This window comes from Porites lutea, chromosome 5 (assembly GCF_958299795.1).
Source record: "Porites lutea chromosome 5, jaPorLute2.1, whole genome shotgun sequence".
NCBI lineage: Eukaryota > Metazoa > Cnidaria > Anthozoa > Scleractinia > Poritidae > Porites > Porites lutea.
In genome coordinates, this window is record NC_133205.1 from 32,585,719 (window position 1) to 32,608,785 (window position 23,067).

The 23,067-nt window shown below is 39.3% G+C and overlaps 1 protein-coding gene across 1 annotated transcript in view; it reads right to left on the reverse strand.

Moving 5' to 3' along the window:
- LOC140938248 (E3 ubiquitin-protein ligase rnf213-alpha-like) overlaps positions 1-23,067 on the reverse strand; it is an 81,839-nt gene that overhangs the window by 12,613 nt on the left and 46,159 nt on the right. Inside the window, exons 35-66 of the mRNA XM_073387755.1 lie at positions 22,985-23,067; positions 22,419-22,552; positions 22,167-22,262; positions 21,589-21,957; positions 20,969-21,150; positions 19,938-20,160; positions 19,069-19,436; positions 18,481-18,639; positions 18,050-18,215; positions 16,454-16,527; positions 15,774-15,912; positions 15,405-15,512; positions 15,057-15,142; positions 14,531-14,719; positions 12,737-12,875; positions 12,221-12,412; positions 11,650-11,786; positions 10,456-10,961; positions 9,402-9,875; positions 8,670-8,839; positions 8,215-8,421; positions 7,643-7,842; positions 7,442-7,544; positions 6,926-7,026; positions 6,485-6,730; positions 5,807-5,918; positions 5,171-5,596; positions 4,904-5,023; positions 4,656-4,769; positions 4,282-4,338; positions 3,121-3,321; positions 233-314 (exon numbers count right to left, since the gene is read on the reverse strand). Coding sequence (XP_073243856.1) covers positions 233-314; positions 3,121-3,321; positions 4,282-4,338; positions 4,656-4,769; positions 4,904-5,023; positions 5,171-5,596; positions 5,807-5,918; positions 6,485-6,730; positions 6,926-7,026; positions 7,442-7,544; positions 7,643-7,842; positions 8,215-8,421; positions 8,670-8,839; positions 9,402-9,875; positions 10,456-10,961; positions 11,650-11,786; positions 12,221-12,412; positions 12,737-12,875; positions 14,531-14,719; positions 15,057-15,142; positions 15,405-15,512; positions 15,774-15,912; positions 16,454-16,527; positions 18,050-18,215; positions 18,481-18,639; positions 19,069-19,436; positions 19,938-20,160; positions 20,969-21,150; positions 21,589-21,957; positions 22,167-22,262; positions 22,419-22,552; positions 22,985-23,067 — 5,963 coding nt within the window. The remainder of the gene's footprint in view (positions 1-232; positions 315-3,120; positions 3,322-4,281; positions 4,339-4,655; positions 4,770-4,903; positions 5,024-5,170; positions 5,597-5,806; positions 5,919-6,484; positions 6,731-6,925; positions 7,027-7,441; positions 7,545-7,642; positions 7,843-8,214; positions 8,422-8,669; positions 8,840-9,401; positions 9,876-10,455; positions 10,962-11,649; positions 11,787-12,220; positions 12,413-12,736; positions 12,876-14,530; positions 14,720-15,056; positions 15,143-15,404; positions 15,513-15,773; positions 15,913-16,453; positions 16,528-18,049; positions 18,216-18,480; positions 18,640-19,068; positions 19,437-19,937; positions 20,161-20,968; positions 21,151-21,588; positions 21,958-22,166; positions 22,263-22,418; positions 22,553-22,984) is intronic.

Here is a 23,067-nt window from a genome sequence, read left to right on the forward strand (position 1 = left end):
CAAAAATTATCGAAAGAACATATACGAAATAGCCGAATCTCACACTAAAACTGAGCGGAAGGAATTGAAAAATATGCAAAAATGTTTCTCCGCTGATTTCATCTACTTTCTGAAGAATAGCTACAAGAACAAGAAAAGCATATTAAACCTTGAAATCGTGCCGAGAAACAGACAAATGGCTTGAAGAAAAAGTTTACGAGGAGAAGAGCTGAGTATTAAGGATTGTACATACCATAAAACTGACCGCCCTCCTTCATCATGGCTGACAATGTTTCATCAAGGCTGTCTTCGGGCATAGTTGGGAGATAGGTGTTCTAAAAAAAGTAACGAAAATAATGGAAAATGTCACTTTGAAAAAAAAATCGCACTATCTGGTAGGGTACAGAGGTTTTATTTAAGTACCTAACGGTAATTAGAGTTTATTTTATGAAATTTTTAGGGAATCCCGTAATAGAAATCCAAAATTGACCCGTTTTGTTGTCTTACTTCAATCTCTACCTTTATGTCTCTATTGTAAACTTTAACTTTCGGAGAATCTTCGTTGTACAAGGATCACCATGGGTGATGATTGCTAATTGCTATAGAGAACACGCCCCTTTCGGGCCAGTCTTCCAGTGTATCGGCTTTCAGATCGCTCCACGTTAGCTTTGAGCAAGACGTCGCTTATTTGGTTTATCTCATTCCGGGAACGAACGCCCTCTCGACTTTTATAGTCAATCTCTAGCTTTTGTTGTTTCCACTTTCAGTCATGTCGCAAAAATCCAAGCAGAAATCCAGGTCCAAACCCCAACCGGAAGATTACGCATTTCCACCGTCGCCGCAAGCTCAGCCATTCGAGCATTACGCTCAATTCCGCGACGGCGAACCAGCCCTTGGGCCTGTCCTCGGGCATCCTTCGCCGTCAGAAAGAAAACAACAACTTTTGGATAAAGAATTAGAGCTGGTGAAGCAGGAAAAAGAAAAGTTGGCGTTAGAACTGGAAGTGCTCCGTTTACGCCAAGTTCTCGGACCAGCAACGCCCCCAACTACATCGGCAGCGCCATGTGCGACTGAGGGGGGCGTAAGGGGGGTCTGAAAACCGCAAAACCGCACAGAAATACGCCAAAAAACCGCAAACCGCATAGGATTTTTTCCCGAATACCGAAACCGCGTACATGTAGGCCACAATATGAAAGCTGACGTCAGCAAGACTTGTGATATATTCTGATAACATTGTGCGTTAGCATTAAACGTACCATCATAACGCTAACGATATCTTGTACTACACTGTTATACTCTATTTACTACTAACCAAATGCCAAGTATGCTGGTCATGTACTTGAACGAGTATCGATTATCTCCCTTGACTTTGAAAAACTCTGTCACTGATCCTGTACGTCTTACATTGGGTGACTGATTACTTTGGATGACCCTGTGCTAGTTGTGGAACGCGGAATAAATGTTTCTTCTGGAATTGTGACCTTCTTGTCTCGTAAAGAGTTCACGTTCAGTGGAGAAGACGATTGTTAAAACGTACAGCTCTTCTGAAATTCTCCCCTTCCTTTCCTTCTTCATAGAAGATTGCCACGCAATTAATTATTACGTCCTCTTCGCTTTCAGTTGCGACCTCGACGACCTCAGTTGCCATTGTCGCGAATTGAATCAAAGCAATGAGAACACGAGGCTGTACGGCTGTACGGCTGTACGGCTGTACGAGCTAACATCCGGCATGGAATTTCACGAAGTCGACGCGTCATTGGCCAAAACGGTTAATCACATTAAGTATTAACTGGAAAAGGCCGTAATTGCAAACCACAGAGTTAAATTGTAAGCTGATATAATGAACCCTGATGCGTTGTAAAACAAAACACTTGGCTCGCGCTTGCAAAACAACCGGATGCCGACCGTTCTAAAGAGTGTTATCACCGCAGACACTTTTTTTTTCACCGAAAACCGCGACTTAAAGGTTGTAATAACCGCAAACCGCTTAGTGTTTTGAAACCGCAATACCGCGAGTTAAAATAAAAATTACCGCAAAACCGCACCAAAAATAACGCAAAACCGCATCACCGCAAACCCTTACGCCCCCCTCTGCGACTGGAAAGTCTGACACAAAGAAAAAGATCATCGACTGGCCGCAGGACTTTGTTCCAGATCGTCGCAGGCCAGTTCAACCATTACCAGATATTCTCGCATTGGATTCTCTCGGACGCGACTTGATTGAGAGAGCATACGCAGATTCAACCCGGCGGAACTTGAACTCCCACATAAACATTTATCTGACATTTTGTGAGGCGGTTTCGTCCGCTCCGTTTCCAGTGACTGTAAAATTAATTACACGTTACATAGCTTATTTAGTGTCACTCGGCCGCGTTCATGGTACTATCCTGAATCATTTAAGTAGCATTAAGCATATGCATAAGTTTCTCTGTCATGATTTGACTTGGGATAGTGATTATGGTTATAAATTGTTGTTACGCGGAGTTAAGCGTCATTTAGGAACAGCAATTCAGAGCAAGGCTCCAATCACTCCACGATTGTTATTACGCATTGTACACCTTTTCGATTTTGATAAGCCTTTGCACGTCGCTATGTGGGCGCTTTTTCTAGTAGCTTTTTACTCCTTTTTATGCAAGTCGAATTTGGTTGTCGATCGCGTGGCGCAAGTCTCGTCTAAGGTCCTTTTGCGGTCAGATCTTTGTTTTGATGCATCGTTCGCTTAGCTCACAGTTCGCGCGTCTAAAACTATTCAGTTTCAGGAACGTCTTTTTTCTTTACCCTTGCCGCGCATCCCGGGTAGTTTGTTGTACCCTGTAGCTGCTTTGGTTAACCACCTTCGGATTAACCAGGTACCCCAGGACATGCCATTATTCTCGGTTAGGTCCGCTAGTTCATTGAGTCATATTACCTATATGCATTTTAGTTCTTTACAAAATAACAGCCTTAAAGTAATTATACTTTGATGCTCCATGCAGCTTTCTTGCATGTTAAGTCGTATTGATCCTGGCGCTCCTGTTACAACTACGTTTAAAGCATAAAACCAATTATTTCGTTCAGAAATAAATATCATTGTCACACGTAACATTACTTTTACTATATCGAGTCATTAAAATTTTGCCACACACTTCTCTTTCGGCTTACCAGCACTTTTTCTGGATTCAGAAGAATCGCACTTAAGGGCTCCAGCAACTCATCAAAGTCGATACACTCGAGGACTGAAGCTGCATGTATCAACAGCTCAGTCAAAGCGTTTTCGTTGTCTTTTTGCCTCCCTGAGATTATGAGAAAAGGAAAACTCTTCTCTGTTGAATTTTTCAGAAGTGGGCGAGCCAAACGCCGTCCCTATAATAAAAAGCAAAAACACTGAACAAATGAGTGTGATGGGTTATCACCTACTCATTACCTGACAGACCATCAGTCAATCAATCCATCAATCAGACAATAAACCAAAGAAAAAACCGATCAACCAATCAGTTAATCAGCCATTCATACCCCCCAAAAATAAACGATACAGTTATGCCCTCCGTGTTACCACCAGTTCGATGCCCTTCCAAGTTCCAATAAGCTACGAAATCTTAGGCGAATTTTAAATTTTTATGATTTTTATCCTCGGGCTTCCTTCTGCTGGATGCATAACAAGGACGATGATTACTTCCTCATTTCACAAATTTCATGTCATTGATTTACAGTGCGACCGGAAGAACCATGAACACCTGACGCTTCCTAACCTGCCATACGAGTTTGGGGAAAATTTTTCGCGGCGAAGCCGCCAATGGAACGAACTCATAAAGAAACAGAAGAGCGCCTGTAGTTGTCCTTTCACCAGTCACTCGCACTCCAAAGTAATTGTTGCTTTCAATGCATGGCGTTGTTGCTATTACCTAATCTACTTTTCTGAAATACTTAGAACAAGTGAATCACAAATTTAAAAAAAACATATTGTTGAACGATTTTTAGTACGCTAAAAACTTATCAGCAATTCAACAGTCAGCCGATATTTCGGAGCTAATTTCCACACTTTTAACATTATTTTAAGCAAAATCTTACCTTTTCGATTCTTTTGATTTCGATTAAACCCAACTTATAACGGTTATTCAGTTTTTTGCCCTCAAACATTCCTGACATATTTAAGGTGTTCACGGGATTTCCCTGTCGCACTCTTGATAAAAGATAGTAAACGTGGTTTAATAAGGTCGGTACGAAGCCGCTGTGAGCTCTGATTTGCGGGAAAGAAAAATCAGAGTTCACTTGGCCCTAGTTGTGAGAGCAGCGTATCACCTTGAAAAGAACATTCAGACTTACAGTTTTAGAAAGAAATTTGCCACATTTCAAAATGACATCTTTTACCATTTGGCACGCCTAAAGGGTGGAAAGTAGATAAAATTAATGGTGATATAAAGGAAAGGGTGCAACTAGACGAGCAATTTAGTCATTTTAGACACGTTGCAACCTCATTTCACTAAAAAAGACACGTTGCAACCTAATTTCACAGAAACAAGTGAAAGAGAACCTCAGATGAAGACTAAAGCTTTTCCAATATAAAAATCAGTAGAAGTGAAAATAAGATGTTAATATCAATAACAGCAATCACAATGGCTGCAAACATTTGACTTTTACTATTAAATGGTGCGTGACTGAATTGTTAAAATTCATTATCCAGAATTCAGGAAATGTACCTTAGAGCCAAGATGTTGCTGGTTTTGCTCCTCCCCCTGCGGCACTCCAACTTCTCGGTACAAAGCCAGGAGTATTATGACATCTCTTGCATGTCTGGGAATACCATCCATCGCCTACAAGAAACGTGAACATCCGCACAAATTTAAAACCTGGTAGAACGCAAGGCTATGGAGATATAGCTGATTTATTAAATCCTTGGCATTAATGTTGAAGTTGATAAATTGACTAAGAAATGGGCAAAAGTTACCTCCAATGATGCAATAAGTTCATCCATATTTTCACTTAACATGGCACCTGCTAAAGAATCTCTCAGTTTGTGATAGTAGTCTCCGTAAACCAAGAACCTGTCTAGCGTCATTCCATCACCCTATTAAAGGTTAACAAACGCTTAGCGAATACGTGTTTGTGGAAAGATGTAGAACGAACAAATTCCATTTCCTGACTTAAACTGGTTTTGCATTTCTAGGATTTCATTACAAAGCAAGATTAAGAAAGATTGCTAGAAATCCCTTACCCCAATTTGTCTGAATTCAGCAGGAACTATCCAAGAAAGCTCTTCCTTTTGAGATACTGTGGCAATGGAATTCACTCCGTAACGCTTAACTAGCTGTTTGAGGAGAAAGATAGTGGGCGAACTGGACCGGACGGAAGCACACAGCTTCTGGACATGATTAAACAAAGGGTTTAGTACTGCGCGTGTTTGTTGGTTGGACCATCTTTCATCATCTCTGACGACGCTCATATACATAAACTCTGCGATCTTGGTCAAAGCGCAGCGCGCCTTTGCTATAGCTTCCAAGGAAGTCACATTTAGCTCATCACAACTTGAGACGTCCCTCGTCAGGAGTTCTAGTGCACTTTGGCACAAATCATTGACAATACCAATAGTAACTTGAACTTCGATGACGGAATTCTTGGCACAGTAACTGGCCCAAAAGTTCTGAAAAGGAAGAAGATAAACATGATAAATGCCTTCCGTTAAAAGACACCCTTTGGAATTACCAGCTTTTTTTCCAAGAACTGAAGACTATAACGGGAGCTTTAAAAGAAGAGTTGAAGCTTAAAAGGCCGCCGCACCATTTACACTTGAATGAGGTTCACTTATATCATATTCGTAAAGTAACACATTATATATTGGATCCTTGCCTACCTCCATGCATTGCACAACTAGGAGACAAACTTTCAGAACATGTGGCGTTTCTGAGGACAATCCCTGAGCTTTGTAAAAGAACCGTTCAAGATGCCTCTTGGCCTCCTGGTCACTAAATATTTAATAGAATTAGACACAGAAAATATTATTATTACTATTCTCATGTCCATACAGTTACATTCGCATGCGTCATGTAGAATGGATGATGAAGCCATCGTTCTATCATCACTGGGTTTTTCGTATCACGTTAAATCATCGTTTCAGCTCCGGCAATGTTGGCTCTATAAGGCCCACGTGCGACCTTATTAATATAGTTACGTTTGTGAAAAACGTATTTGTCGTGAATCTTAGTTTTGACCAAAAGTCCTAGGAAAAGTGAGGGAGGATCAATTTGCAGAATACACGTAATGATGCCGACTTTGCCCGTTGGCGAATTTGTCTTTGTTTTCAAGCTTAAAAACGATTGCAGATTTCGACGGAAAAATGCAACTGCTACACGTGTGTGTTACAATTGAATCCGCCCTAAACGAAAAACACCCAAAACTATTCCAAACCATATCAATGGAGCATGTTGACCAATGTAAAGAGATAAACAGGCCTAAAAATGCTGATCTATTCCACAAACCAGCGCTGATTTATGCCACAAATGCTGATTTATGCAAAGATATAGAATCTAACCTGGAATTAATAAGATGTTGTAAGAGAAATGATCTGACTATAGGACTGGCGTCCATTCCAAAGCTAGGAAATGGAGAAAAGGCTTTTGTTTCTGTCAACTCCTCTCCCATGGCATATCGCATGAGCATTTCAAACACTTCTGGATCCAACTTAGCAATATCTTCCTCGAAACAAAATACAGAAACGATATCCATGAAAAACGCGTTGCAGCGCTGAAGAAACTGTTCATGACTTTCCATGCCGTCTCTGCACAGGAAGAAAAGAACATCACAGACATGTTGATGGTAAGCGTAAAATTTAATACAGTTAAAAAGAAGAATAGTGGCGAATAAGGGTAGAAATTGTGATTATATTTGAAACGTAAACAACGTTATACCATAGGGCAACAAATTTTTCCACAAGTCAACTGTTACTTATAAAATCGTAACTGAAGCTACTTACTTCTTATGTTGTTGAGAAGAATCCTCACTGCAGCTCAGTAAAAATCTTTCAACAACACCAAGAGAGGTTTTCTTTGAAAAGTCTGTCCTTTCACCCAAAGCCTGGAAGAGAAAAAGGAACGTTTTAGAGATCAGGATCATCTTCTGAACAGTGAAAAACGAGGTATTAAGAAAATATGATGAAAGCGCTTTTCGAACGACTGATCATGAAGGAAATAGAATTAGCAGTGGTTTGGTCATATGTTAAAAGCATTACAAATCGCGAAAACGGTGCTCAGATGGAAACCTCCCGGTAAACTGAAGAAAAAACATGCAACCTAAAAGAGACTGGATATTTACAGGAACCTGAACCACTATAGGAGGTGTTTTCCCAGGAAAAGAGCTTCTGAGCGTAAATGAATGAGTGAATTTGCAAATGGCCTACGCTTCGCGTGGGGTTTATAATAAGTAATAAGTACAACCACAGAATATGAACCTTTAAATATAGATAATAAACCAAATTTATCCTATTTCTTACCTTCCAAAGCTTCAAAATTATCTGCCCAACATCGGGATTGATCTGTGATGGGTACACATTCTCAATGAACATTCTCACTGCACTCAGACGTTGCCACATGTACCTGAAAATTTTAAAGAAGGCTGGTCGATGAATTCTTGACAGTTGTTGAGAACCACCAAATTCTATCTAAAATCAATAGGAAATATCATTTAGGAAAACCTGCACTGTGTGAGTATTGCTTCAGTTTTGTCTCCAACTGCTGGCCTGTCTTTGAATGCTTTACCAATCATTGCTTCCACTGGTACTTTTAAGGATAATACTTCATCACACCAATCCCGCCTTGGTGTTGGCTCTGAGACATTTTCTTGGTGAGGCTCTAAACTCTCCAAACAAATTTGCAAGGCACAGGCGTCTACACACTGTAAAATAAAATGCGTCAGAAACGGTTGAAATGAAAAAAATAAACACTAGATTTTCCCAAGGCTATACTACCATTTACTAATGGAAATTCGACTTCTTTGATCAGATATGCTTTTATATTTCTTATGTCAGGAATCTAAGATGCTAATTATGGTCCAAAACCTTACATAATTACTTGACTACGAGAGTGAACAGATATGCATTTGCTCGTGTTGTATTTTAAGTTTTCTTTTGTTTTTGTCAGTGTACTCCTCTTTACGATTGCCCGAAAAAGTCACATTCTCATATGGCACAGGCTTCCAGAAATTTGACTTGTGGTTTGATGAGAATATACATGAAAAAGATAAAAAGAACATACGTGTAGGCCTTACCATCTCGTTTTCATCCCAAGAAAAACTGTTACATAGTTCTGGTGATATATCAGTCTTGGAATGTAGTAGCTGTGACAGCCAAGTAAGCCGTTGCCTTATACGGAAATGTGCTGTATGTATGGCTGCCAAGTCCAATTCAAAAGGCCTTCCAGTGGACCTCTCAGAATGCATTTCCTTTGCCGCGGCTACAATCGCTCTCAGAACAACCTGGAAAAAAAGATGTACATTTTTCTTGAAGTGAGGGTAAGCTACAATTTCTTTTTTGAGGGAACTCGACTCAAATAATCATACATACAGATCAAACAGGATAACGATTCCCAACTAGCATGAGACAAAGCAATTGGTTAATGGCAAGGGCGGGTCGACCGAGGTGTCCAATTCAAAGCATATCCAGCTAGTAATGCCTGGATTACTTTTATTCATCAACGTCGAATAGGCAAATGGTCAACTGTTACCTCTAGTTCGTCATCTCCTTGAGGTGTGTACGTCATGTGCGCAAAATCGTGCAAATAGCGGTCTGCCACTGCTTCCCCGCCATCGGAGATGGCTTCTGACAAAATTTCATGTACTTGTGAACTTTTTAGAAGGTTCCGCATACATTCAGTTGTGGATTCATTGGAGTTAACTAAAATCGCGATAACAATGAAATAAATATGGCGATCAAAGTAAATGAATGAATGACTAGTGGCGTTCACGCGTATTCATGAGTATGAGATCAGCTTTAACTAATTTCAAATATATAAGGTATCACTAAACATTTTCTTAGGTGTCGAGAATTTCTGCGCCTCTAATTTCAGCACATTCTAGAACATTAAGTATATTAGAATATGTCGACAAAAAAATGAGATTACTGAACTGATTTTTGAGCATGAACACTTGAAGCTCAGGTTAACGACAACCATTTAATCAACCAATATTCGGCCATTTTAGCATCATTGTTATAGCATCAAAAGAGAAACGGTGGTATAATTGATTCATCAGATTTAAAGTTTTGAACACAACTGGGATCTGTATTGCCATACACTTTGAACAGCGATTGAAGAACGGTAATTTATTCCCTGTGACGAAAGGCAGCTTTCAAACATTCTGGCTTAATCAAATTCCGTTTACATTCTCATGGACGCACATAACAAACTAATTAATTTCTTAACTTCGCAAAAAGCAATTTATCTGGAGATTTCCTTTACCTGCTATATTCCGCGCATCTCTATGCAACTCGTCCATACGCTCCTTGAGAAGCCATGAAAATGGTAACTTGCACTGAAATGAATGGGAGCGATATCCTGATGTTTGGACCGGAACCTTTCTTCTCAAAACAGAGGCATCTCCCTTTTGGACCAAAAAGTCATCGTACTCTAGTTCAGTGAACGAACTGTTTCGAAGAACTTTCAACCACAGGTTTACGATCCAATCGTCTTCGCTAGCTGCCAGTTCAAGATTTCCATCTCGGTCAACATATGCAATGAGTTCTGCCAGAAATGGGGCTACAACGGACTGGAAGCGACGCCACAATGCCTTCTTGAACGTTCCGGTTTCTTTTGTAGTGGCAGATAATGCCTCAGTTTCAAGCCATTCTTTTCCTTCATTCGGTGCTCGTAGATCTCTTTCTTGCAACAACTGATAGACACGTTCTGCAAGCACTGCCTCAAAACTTCCTTCACCTACAAAGGTTTGTCATTATGATCTATTATAAACACTTAATTTATAATAACGTTTCTTTACTCTATTAGGTTTTTGGCAAACGGATTTAGCATCGTTAATTTTTTTAAAATAAAAGAGTGATACTGCGTGGGCCATACAGTAATTCTCTATAACTTTTCCTGCTGTACTGAACTTTTGATAAACTAACGTAACAGATTGTGTTGAAAAAAAAAATACCAAGTACGAACTTCACTGTGGGTTATCTGTTAACATTCCTCGACATAAAAAGAGGCTGTAAAAAGAAGTGTGTTAGTTGCATTGAAAAATAAACTGGCTATGTCTTCTAAAGATATTTTAGCCAATCGTCTTTTTGGTTTGCAAAGTAGTCTCCGTAAAAATGTAGCAGTGGGTACTACAGCCAGATCGCCTTAGTGTAAGAAGAACACTGAGGCAGAGCCGTACCCTCAATGCAGAGAAGAGATCAAAAGAGAAAACAGAGAGGTGACAGCGACGATAGGGTTTGACTATATCATAACGTGTCTTGCAAACGCTCTAGATGAAGAACTGTTGTCAACAGTATCAACAGAAATTTATACATACTTTCACGAGTTATAGTCGTTTTGGGGGAGAGTAAGCTGACCATCAGTACAACTCTTCTTGTGGCTCTTTCAAGAGTGGTGTCATCATCCTCAATCCTACTAGCAGCTTCCTGCACACAACTAGCTAGCACCTGCCGCACAGTGAAATCATCTTCTGTCTTGTTTATTGCACTCTCAAATATTCTGCTAACAGAACGGCCTGTCATAGCTTCAATGGGTGGTATCTCCTCACTCGGTGGACAGAGCTCGTCAATATGAACTGACAACCAACCTTCCCCTTGAACTGCAACAAAATCGGGGCATCCTCCAGCCACTCTAGCCAGTTGTACAATCATCAAGATGTGAATGGACCCAATGCATTCTTCATCCAGCTCTTTCTCTGTTTCTCGGCACTCTTCTATGAGAAGATGTCGGGCACAAGCAACCAAGTCTAGAGTTCGGTCCGTGGAATCACATTGAACTATCAGTAGGCCTTCTCTGCCTCCAAGTTTTGCAAAAAACTCCCTCCTATGATAAAGGAAAAACAGTGATCCTAGTACTGGATTATAACCGTTAACCTTTATGGAAATGCTCGCTAATAAATACGATTCACGCCCGTTTATGAATTCTCACCTAAACGCAAAACCGCTTTGTCAAAAATGAGGTCAAAAGTAAATGAAAAATTGAAATTGTGTTTAATACGAAGTACCCAGGGTCAAGTGTGTGTGTATTTCTGGGCATATCTCGGAGAAGAACAACAACTTTTCTTTAGGGATCACCTGTATACGATAGATATTTTTCCAAGAGACAATCTTAGATGAAACCCGCGGTTTTCATCAAAGAGGGAAACAGGTCAAAACTATCGGAAATAAGTTATAATGTCGATATAAAATCTTCTCCGGCCTGGTATGAACACCTGTTCACACAGTCTCAAAGGGTATCACAAAATCCTGTCCGACATGTCACAATCGACTTAAAGGTACAGGTGCAGCTTCCCTCCGTTACATAAACCGTTCCGAAATCACAGTTCTTTTGTATGCGATGAACGAGAGCCCTATCCGATATGTTTCTTTTCTGAACTGTTCTAGTGGAGACAAAGCCTAGGTGCCGGTACCAACAGGTTCCGTCTCAGAGGGAGGGGGGGGGGATGGGGTTGACTCTTCGTACTATTTTATAACAGATTTTGTGATTCATTTACCATCATAACTAAGCTTACCCAATGCAATTGCAGAACTGTTGCTCAGTTTGGAACTGCTGTAATGATGCACATTTCACACAGCCTTCAGGAAGGCCAGTAGCTTCCGCTATGGATGTGATGTCGCGGTCAGAGAGTAAGCGGGAATGTGTGGAAATCTGCAAAAAGTGTTTTTTCTCTTGAGAAGGTAAGAAACGTCTTCTAACAAGCTGTGTACTAAATAACCTCTGGTCTGTTAGGCGCTCATTTCACAATAAGGGCCAGCAAAACCGTATACCGCGTTTTATCTCAGGTTAAAATATATTAAAATCCGCATTTATCCTCTTTTTGATGCGAACGTCAATGTATAATTGGAATATCAAAGCGAAACACAAGTGCTTGTTTTTCGTTCAGAGCTTTTCTTTTCAAAGTTATTTTTCCTCTTGATCTATCATCTAATAGCAGTTTCCTGTCAAGGACGGATTCTTGTTGATTTACTTATCGGATTATTTTCATTAACTCAAAGTTGCGTTTTATTCACAAAAGTAAGAAATTTAGTTCGTTAGCTTAGCAAGAACTATGATAAATAAGAGTACTCATGAAATTATCTTACTTGAGCACGCAGCTGAAATTTGAGCTCCTTCAGAGTTTTCGCCAAAAAGTTAGCCAAACTTGAGTGTTCCTGCTCCCGAAAGTACTTAGTCCACAAACTAGACGCCTCTCTTATCAGACGAGACGAATTCAGACGAGCCACAGAATCAGGAGTCGCGCACTGTAATAGACGTTCCTGGGAGCACCTCAATATCTGAAAAAATGGAGAGAAAACAAGCAATTTAGATAATCTTAAGCAATATTATAGGGGAAATCCTATGGGAATCAAGAGATCAGAGAGGGTTACCAGCAACACTACTGAGAGTTTACTGTGGCTGTCACTCACAAAATCCTCGCGTGAGAGCTGAGTTACCATCACCATTTGAGTCTCCAAGGTTTTTTCATAGTTTTTCTTTAGGCTCAAGGTAATTTTATAGTCTCGTTTATTCTTTTAAGTAGCGAGGAAACGAAAATAAAAACATGCAAATAAATGAATAAATAAATAATTAAAACAATGACATAAAATGAGGGAAAGTACCTTCTCTTGCCATGCGTCCCTTTCTACATCTGATAAGTCGGAGCCGTCTTCATGAAGTTCAGCACAAACTTGCAAAACTACAGCTGGCACGCAATCTTCGTGGTAACCAATAAATGCGTCTCCTTTTGTGAAAGTTCGGCTGAAGGCAAATATATACCTCTTATTAGCCGAGTTTTCGGTCCGTACTGTAAATTACGGACCGAGTTCTGTTCCATCGATTTATGGCCCAAGCGCGTGGCGCGCAGGCCATAAATCGATGGAAAAAAACGAGGATCCATATTTTACAGTGCGGACCGCAAAAAAAGGCTAATAAGATGTTTATTATATGGCTTCTTCCAGTTTCGGGGACCAGAAACAAGTGCAGGACGCGCGATCTGACAATCATTTGACAGGCGTCAAGAAAGAAAGTTTTTATTGGCTCACGAAAACAATAGCACACAACAAAGGGTTTCCGAGAAAGTGAAAACAAATTCGCCATGTTGAAAAAGTTTATTTGGTCAAAACTAAGAGCACTGTAAGTTTTAGCTCTTTAATGTAACGCTGGAGTATTTTGAAAACCGGGCATGGTGAATTGTTGGCACTGTATCTTTCTTGAAGTCGTTTCCATCTTTCCTCCGTTGGTCCATGTGAAAAAAAAAAAAAACACTGCAAAAGGCAAAGAAGCTTTTCAAGGTAAGTTTGTTGTCATTGTCGAAGATTCGCTCGTTCATTTTTTGGGAAAAACTTCTCGGATTTCTGCCAGTTCATTCATTAGTCTTCAATCGTGATCTGCTTTAAAATTTTCAAACACGGACCATATTTTTTTCCACGCAAAGGTTACGGGTTACGATTCAGTTTCTACATCAGCTCCGTTCTCGTTCAAACAAAGCTAGGTTAAAATCTGAAAAGCAAAGTCAACATCCCAGTCCTCAGGGTTTATAGACATATTGTTAAGTATATTCGGTCAAAACTAAGAGCACTGTAAGTATACACTCGCCAATGTGACGGTGGAGTCTTTGGAAAACTGGACATTGTGTCTGGCTGGAAGTCACGTCTATTTTTCTCTGGAAAAACACTGTAAATGACAAAGAAGCTCGTCAAGATGATCGGGTGCAGGCATGTTTGTTATCATATTTGTCGAAGGAATTACTCAGTTTCTCTTAGGCAAAACATCTCGAATCTCTGCAAGTCGATTTTCGTCTTCTTAACTGTGTACTTCGATAACATTTTCAAACACTGACTAGAATCCTCTTCGATTAGATTACGAGTTAGTTTCTTCATCGCCTTCGTTCACAAATAAAACACATTTTAAAATGTTGAAGGACAAAGTCAAAATCTAAGTCCTCAAGGTTGATAGACGTCTTGTAATTTAATTTCAACCTTTTTTTCCGAGGTAGGAAGAGATTTAGAGCTCCGAAATGAGCATTTTGTTTGAAATTTTGGTCCGTATAGCAAGTTACGGACCGCAAATTGACCAATCGCCTGGCGAAAACAGACTCACCCATGTAATAAATATACATATTTCACTGTTATTTAGCTGGTAAGGTACCTGTTGAACCCGGCCGTAGAAACACAAACACATAATTACTATAAATCGTGCATGCATGTAACGAACCCGGGTGCCTTAGTGTGATTCAGAATAAAGATGCACTGACACAAATCAGTCTTGACGATTTCCGCAGTTTCGTATGTTCCATCGAATGCAAATGGAATGGGAGTTTTGTAGTATTGGGTCATAACAGGTCAAATTTGATTGTTCAAAACCAAAGCTAAGGTGGAGGTAAACTTGGAGAAAATATTAATGCAAATTTCAACCTCTTTCTTTCATACGCCGGACGACAAACTTGTGCAAAGTCCTCCACCCAGCCTTGTAAATCCTTGGTTACGTCCTTCTGTGCTTCAGTGAGGCCTGACGACATGACCAAGAAGTGCTTCTCCATGCGGTTAATAAGTGGAATGGAAAATCTGTTGTAAACCACATCCTTCTCGGCGATAACAATAAGCCTAGAAAGAAAGCCAGTTAGAGGAACTCAAAAATTCATCTTCTGTTGTAAGGATACTGAAGATGTTATACTAAGTAATACTATTTTTTTGGCCTTTTCCTGGCGCAATTCTTAGAGCATGAGACTTTGGACGATAAAGTTACCAGCATAAGTCACTAAAAAATCGACATTGTTACAAAAATAAAAAACAAAATGGTTTTTTTTGCGTTCTCAATAAACTCTAGGCAGTTTTTCCCAATGTCACGGGCGAGCCTTGGCGTTTTATCCAAAATTTTCAGCATAATCACAAGATACACAATGTTCCTATCAATTTTCCTATCCAAAGGTTCAGTTGTTACCTGAAATCTTTGTGAACACGGCACTTTACCCGGTGGTTTCCCAGCCCAAGATCAACATATTTCTCTCCACCGAAAGTGACGTAGTACTATGTAAATAAAATGACAATTAGGCATACTCTTTGGTATTAGTCAGAATAACTAAGTAGTAAAAGTAACACATGCCACAGGAAGTTACACTTGAGCACCTTGCCCCCAAACTGCCATTCCAATTTCATCCACGGAAACAACATGGCAAGCTAATAGGTCTCATTTGTCTTAAAAATCACAAAGGGGTCCTTCATTTCTTTATCGAACAGTAACGTTTCAAATTGTCTGTGAATTCCTTAGATTTGAAATTTTTCAACTGACCTGATTTAGAGCATCGTAAAGGCTTTCGTAGAGATTGTCAAGATTTAACAGTATCACAGTCCTGCCTGTTTCCATACACATCTTGACGCGGTTTATGTTACGGCAGACCTGTGATAATAAAATTGCCCACGCATCATTAGGAGGAAGGAAGGAGGAAGTTAAGTGGTCTTTTTTTCGAGACAATTTTATTTTTAACACTTTTTCAAGACTGATGGGGAAACTAAGCGCAAAAAACGGGTCGCAAACTACGGGAAATCATTGGAGGAATGGAAAACAACCACGTGACTTACCAGTAATGTGCTTAAAGAGGGCTCTTTCTGAAGCAAAGACCTTCTTTTAATACAAATTGGGAATGAAATTAACCCTTGCCTGAGTGAACAACTGGTCCTTTGGGAAACTGCTGCCAAAAATAACATATGGCTCTTCTTTGTCCAATTCAAGCAAAAGCTGCTTAATTCTTGGTAAAGCCGCAAAATTTTCAGTCATAATCAGCAAATAGCGGCCCTCTCTATAAAGAAACATAATATTGAAAAGATCAAGTAAAAGAAAAGAGCATTGGAAATGATAGTTGACATTTACAAATAACGTTACTGTTAAAGAAGGGAGAGTGTGCTGGGAGACGCAAAAATCAAAGAGAATGAAAACTGGATCTGCTTGTCAAGTTGCTTACTAGCTACACCGTGGATTCGTTGCTTGCATCAGATGAAAGTTTTGAAACGACTATCCTTCACAAAAAATAATAACAATAATAATAATAACAATAATAATAATAATAATAATAATAATAATAATAATAATAATAATAATAATAATAGAGAGTGACACAGTAAAATGGAATTCGTCTAGCTAGTTGGAGTAAACATAAGTGCATAAAGCGGGTTATCGGTACACGACAAATAAGTCAGTCAATTTTTTCACGAGGACAAACTGACAGCGATATTTCATTTGAGGATTAAATATGCGGTAAAAAAAGGCTTGTCAGGAGAACAACCATCACGAATACAGCAAGTGAGGAATGCATTGAACATTTCAGACTACTATCAACTCACCCCATTAAGCTTCCGCCACTCAAGCTGTCCCGAATGAGGCTCAGATTGTCAAGACCCAGGTGGTCCTCCTCATCCTGTAGGCAAAGGAGAGTAATTAACATTTACGGCGTCGGCAAATAATTGATCTACTCGCCACTGACAAATCACGATATTTTGTGATAACCGAATCCAGTAATTGTTTTATCATTCATTCAAGTTTGTTTTATAGTGATAATCTTTGGAAAGCGAAGCGCTCCTACATTTTTACACAAGAGTGATCACAAGAAAGAGGAAAGAGTGGTTTCATTTACTCATGGGCAGTCTATTATCTGCAGCAGAACACAGTTGAACGACATTGCGCATGAGCAGACCATTATTTATAGGCAATTATTTTTAGGTCACGTGGTGCGCTCTGGGCCAATACAAAGGAAGAAAAATTTGGATCGAATGATATCAAACCTTTGGTGACGTTGAAACCGCTAGTCTAAGAAAATTTTTCGACCTATACATATTAAAAAAGTGCCTTGTTTATCCTTGTTAACACAAAAAATCGTATTTTAAGCCCGTAAGAATATGGCAAGCAAGAGCCACCTACAATATGAGGCAGATGTAAAGCGATGAAACACCTATCATCGCATTAGTTCGGTAATACTTTAATGTTGGCATGGTATGACTTTCTGCGCTGTGATACACGATATACAAACTTTTTAAAAAATATATTCAGAATTATTATGGAAATAGGTATAACTGTAAACTTGAAAAGATAGCAGTGCCGCAGCCAGGCTTGATCAAATGTTAAAAAACGTTCTCTGGCTTAAAATGTTTATAAAATACAAGCTTTCCATCACCTGAATTACGGTCCTCAAAGGGCAAAAAAAGGAAAATGAAAAATTCTTAAATATAGTTTGATAAAAATACAAAAGAATGAACATTTAAAAATTCAGTTTTGTTACGAAAATTTTATAAGTAAGAGGGCTGCATGTTTAAGAATTTTGAAATAATTGAATTAAAAAAATTTCTCTAACAAAGGTGAGCCTGTTTGGACTGTCGTTGGATTAATTTGTATAGGTAATAGCATGATTTGTAGTGATATTTGGCATAAATACCACGAGTGATATTTCGAAATTGTTATACGTAATTTCACGAGCCGTTAGGCGAGTGAAATTTGAGGCAATTTCGAAATATCACGAGTGGTATTAATGCCAAATATCACGTACAAATTATGCTATTAAATACCACTGCTCTGAGCCAATCAAATTGCAGAAATGTCTCATTTAGTATTATAACATAATGTACTTCTATTATCACATACATTTGTCTGAATCTCTCCTAAATGGCCTTCTTGGGGAGAGAGGAAAGTGGCCGTTGTGGAGAGGTTTAAACAAGTCAATGTAAGGACTGTCCGCCAAAAAAGCGGCTGTTGTAGAAAGGTGGCCGTTATGGAGAGGTGGATGTTAGTGGAAGTTCGACTGTAGTTATTAAACGGAAATAAAATACCTTTAGTGAAGTAAAAAGAATAGCCGATAAATCAAGAAGCATAGGAAGCCATGATTATGAAATGATTGTCTGTTTTCTTGCGTTGCTTTTACTTGCAGTATTTAAAAATGTAAATCTAACCTGTAGAAATTCGGGTGGAAAACGAAGGTGTTGCTTAATAATTTTCACGGGGACAAAATCCTCCTCCAGTAATCCGCCGAAATTTCTTTTAATTGCATGTTCAAGCTCTTGCCAGTTTGGAGAACGTCTCTGTTTCTTTGCAATGTGGAAGACCATCTTCACAAGGCTGAGATAATAAGAGACAAATATAATTAACATTCCTTTACAATAACTACCAAAATGATTTTCAACGAGGTATAGAAATAAAATCTACCCACAGTGTCAGGTGAATTTCAGGAAGAAACCTTATGTACACTGTTTAAGGCATAAAAAAAAAACAAAACAAAAACAATGCGTTACTACTGGCGCATCATAATCAACACAGACAGACCACAATCCTTACAAACTTGATCAGCATCGATAAGATTTGTAATTCAAGCTAAACAACACACCTGTAGAAGTCCCTAAGGCCGAAAAACTCGTCTTTCTTTCCATGCTGTAATCTTGCTATGTTTTTCTGTCTTTGGTAGAGGTCACGGTAGGCGGTGACTAAAGGAGGTATTAAATTCTCTAGCCAAGGCATAACGTCAGAGTCACCACCACAAATCCCTCTATAAAGTTAAAAAAACAATGTATAAAATAATAATCCCGCGAACACCTTCATGAGATATTGCTAAAAACTAGGGAATCGACTGAAGTCGTACAGTTTTTGAAAGACAATTTTGGTGTAGCTTTGGGCTTTCTTTTCCTACTCCTGCAAATATATTTTTGTCTTCTCTGTTTTGCGTTCCGCACCATCGTCTTTCGTTCTTGCAATTTTGTTCAAATGTATATTTTGTCCTATTCTTATCTTAGTATTGTAACCGTGTGAAAGAGATTAAATAAATAGACTGCATAGTCATCATGCCCGGCATTTCCCTAACACCTTTGGAAAGGTTATTGCTCCTGTACAATTGTGTTTCTTTTTGTAACACACTTCCCCCCTTCTGACGCATTACCTGTTGCTATCACACAAAAATCTTAACATACAGAAGAAATACCTGGCAGTTTCTTCAAGCTCATTTTCAGAAGGTTCACCACGAGACAGCATAATTCCACGGTTCATCTTGGCAGGGTCCAATGCCCAGTTTGATAGGCCAATGAAAGCAACGCGAGAAAAACTTTCTTCAGTTTCAATGACGTCATCTTGAGTTTTATCGCTGTCCTCCAGCAGAGGATGTAACGTCTTTAGGGGCATTTTTGGGGAATCCTCTGCAAGTCCCACCTCATCGAGCACTACCACCGAGGCAAACTTGTCGTAAATTGTCTCTGCCCGTTTGCGGTCTTGAAGCTCGCTGCATTGTTGGAAGGTTGCCATTATACCTTCAGGGGTAGACTGAGGACTGCACTGATACGAAATCAGCTGAATCTGTTTTAAACGACGGAAACACAAATAAGTCCTCGTGTGGTTCACCATGCTGGTAACTGCACTTAGTGTTGTGTCTAGTGCTTTTTCAACTTTTGACGGGGACGAGTAAGCAAACATCCATCAGAACGCCTTAAAATCACTGCAGTAAACGTACAAAGTTTGAAAGTGATTTGTTAAAAATTAACGAAGATATAACTTTGCAAAAAAGTTTACAAAAGTTTGCATGATGGGAGGCAAGTTCGCGCTCCTCCCGAAAAAATCTCAGTGAAGATTCGCGACCTTGTGTAGTAATAACTTCGTCGCTTTGGACGTATCATCCTAAGACTTTGTACGTTTGCTAGTTTTGAGACGATGAAAATTCGTCCCTATTAAACCGTGGAAAAACCGTGGAGGGTATATTACATTTATATACTGTACTATACTCGGTTGTATTATACCTAATTGAAAGAAACTGTGAAGACTTGCAAACCTGGCAAGAGGACTACCAAATTTCTGACTCACCTGTTTAAAATTTTTAAACAGCTCTGATGATGATCGTTCACCTTGCATGTTATCAGCCACAACAGTCTTTGCTAAAGATTTGGAGCTGCCTGGTTTACCAACTACAAACAGTGGAATTCTGAGTTCAATGCACACCAACATCATGAACACGTTCTCGCTTAATGCTGTGTTGCGGGCAATGTTAGGGCCAAGCTTGAGTTCCTTCATTACAGCTTGTTGACAGCTTTACGAAGGAAAATATTGTCAAAATAGCTAGTCATATAGTAGCTTACCACTACATGCGTGCAATCGAATACCCTGAGTGCCAGACGTTTTCTTTTTCTCTTTTTTTTTGGACGACGTGATTGAGCAGCACAGTTCAGTAATTCGCTCTTTATGCTTCTTAGCTCGCCGCTTGTAAGCGGGATCTTTGGCATTCAGGGTAGGATTAGTAACCGCACTACATGAAATAGAGGACATGAAATTCAGAAATTGTAGTAGGGGCTAGGGGTTTACTCAGTACATCGAATATCATTGACGGGAAAAACTAGTAACACAGAAAAGGGGAATAAATTAATTCTATCCCTTAAACTTTCACCATTTATTCCGACGACTTAGTAAAACGACTTTGTCAAATCTTCATTTCATCTAGTTTAACTGGCCTATCCGTTGGTAAATTGAGCTCAGTCCGACATCATGAGTTTCTTATATTATATGTCTTAATCTAAATTAAATATAAAAGGTCGGACTGAGCTCAATAAATTTTATAAACTGATAAAATTTAGGAAGACGAAGTAAAAACTAGGGTGGTACCTTATCTCATGTAAATTATAGTAAAGACGTTGCCACAGTCAAGAGAAACTTGAAAAAATTCTTCGGGCTATTGAATGTCTTTATAGGACTGGTAGTTTAGAAATAGGTAAACTAAACTGTGTTGTCAATTGCAACTGAAAGTTTAAATACAGCTTTCAGCAATCTAAAGTTACCATTTTGTTACAAACACTGCTACTATGAAAATAAAGTCAGTCTGAGCTTCAAGGTAAAAAACTAACCGAGTGATCTCTGTCTCTATTCTGTCTGGACCGCCAGGAAGCCTGCATGGAGGACTGAATACTTTTGCCACTTCCTGTCGATATTCGTCTCGGTTTTGTAATCGCGCTTGGTAACAAACTCCAAGAGCCATAATTAGTGACCAAGTGATTGGGTCGAGGTCATCTCCAAGTGTTTCCTCAGGCTGTAGTAAATAAGAAAATGAGACGCATGCATAACCACGGCTATTCGCTGCAAAAACAACCAAAAACTTTCCCCATACTCAAGAAAACAATATCCACACAATATGTTGTGATTTCCAAATATTGAAAATCCGATACGATGACTACGTCTTAATCAAAGTGTTTTGAGAAATGTACCAGGCTTACGGCTGTCCATGCAACGGGAAGGACGATGTAAATCGGACAAGTGAAAGATTTCGCTTTGTTTTCGCATTTGGCCTTCTCGCTTGTGCGTGTTAAGCTATTCGCTAAGGGCTTACAAGCCATGTTATTTTGTTCTTTCCTTTTTATTATTTCCAATTTGCGGATGACTTGGGCTATTTCCTCGTGGTGTACTTTATATTAAATCGGGCCTTAAACAACTTGCGTTAGTGCAATGCAACATTAACCGGTTCCATTACCTCAGTGAAATTCGCCGAATCATCCATGTCTTCTACAGGCAGCGAGATACCGGATTCAAAATGTCTTGCTTTTGGCATGGATATTCCATCTACATACAAAAATTCGTCGTCAGGCAATGGGATGCGGGAATCAGAAAGTTCTTCTTGAGGCATGGGCATTTCATCTAAAAGCTCTACTTTTTTCCCAAACGAATGGACATGTGGCGTTTCTTCTTTATCGTCCTCGTCTTCTTCACTGTCTCTTCTTTCTTTACTTTCCTGATCTTCACTTTGCACCAAAAGCGCAAAATATTTGTAGTGTTCATAAAACCAGACCATGACCTCCATAGCTCGTTTCACATCTCTAAGGCTGACGAAACTGCATTCATCCTATAATGAAGACAAAAATGTAAAAATTAAAATAAAATCAAATTAAAAGGACACTGACATCGTGAAGGAGACATGTATTTTTTCAAAGTTTGCGATCCGTCAATGCAACGATAAGACAGGTACCACAGGAATAACATGCTTCAGTCTCCAACGTTTGCTTATACGAACGAACAAATTCTAATGAAACAATTTAAAAACGTTTGCTCCACCTTTCTCTTTCCCATGAACTGCTGTGACACTGACAAGATCCTTGCTATAGTTTTGACCAAACCGTCGTCTCCCTGAAAGTGCTGTTCGTCTAGTACCTGTAGAAACGTAGAATGTGTGTAATTACCGTGTGCGGGGGTAATTCAAAAAATTTTAGAAACTGTTGATGCTGTGCATTTTATGATGTTGATTGTAATGTGCAATCTCATCGATAGGTCCTAATCCACTATTTTTACCATTTATCGTTTACTTACATAACGCTTTACAATCTGACAAATGTACTTCTCTTCCACGTCTGGCTGTAGGCGTCCAAAATCCCATACAAGACTGCGCATACTCTCTGGTAGTGCGTGAACTCGATACACCAGCTGACGCAAGGGAATTTCACCTGTTAATGTTTAAAATTTAAGAGAAGTCAATGTGATACTGCTCATCGCCTGCTACGGATAATAATGCCAAATCAAAGGTGGCTAAAGGGTTTTGGTAAGATGTAAGGGTCCAGTTTTCTTACGTCATTTGCAAGACAGGTCAATTTGAAAACACTTCAGCAAATGATTTTAGCCCAAACAAATTAATAGGCTCTAGGTTTCAGAGTTTCAGAAACATTCATAGTTTTTGGAAATAATAGAAAAAAGGACACACACTCTAAGAAGAGGCGGGGTGCCCTCATTTTTATGCCAGTGTCCTGTAAATTAAATGACTATTAATCCTGTTAAATAGGAGAAAAAGATCGAGATAGAACAACATTTTCAAGGGAAATACCTTAACTTAAAATGCTCTAACATAAGCAGGATGATCGTAAACAGATGATTAACCTTACCAATGCGTTCTGTTGTTTGGTCAGCTCTTACACGGTATCCCAGTCCTGCTGACTCCAGTTTCTTTATCATTTCATCGGTATGC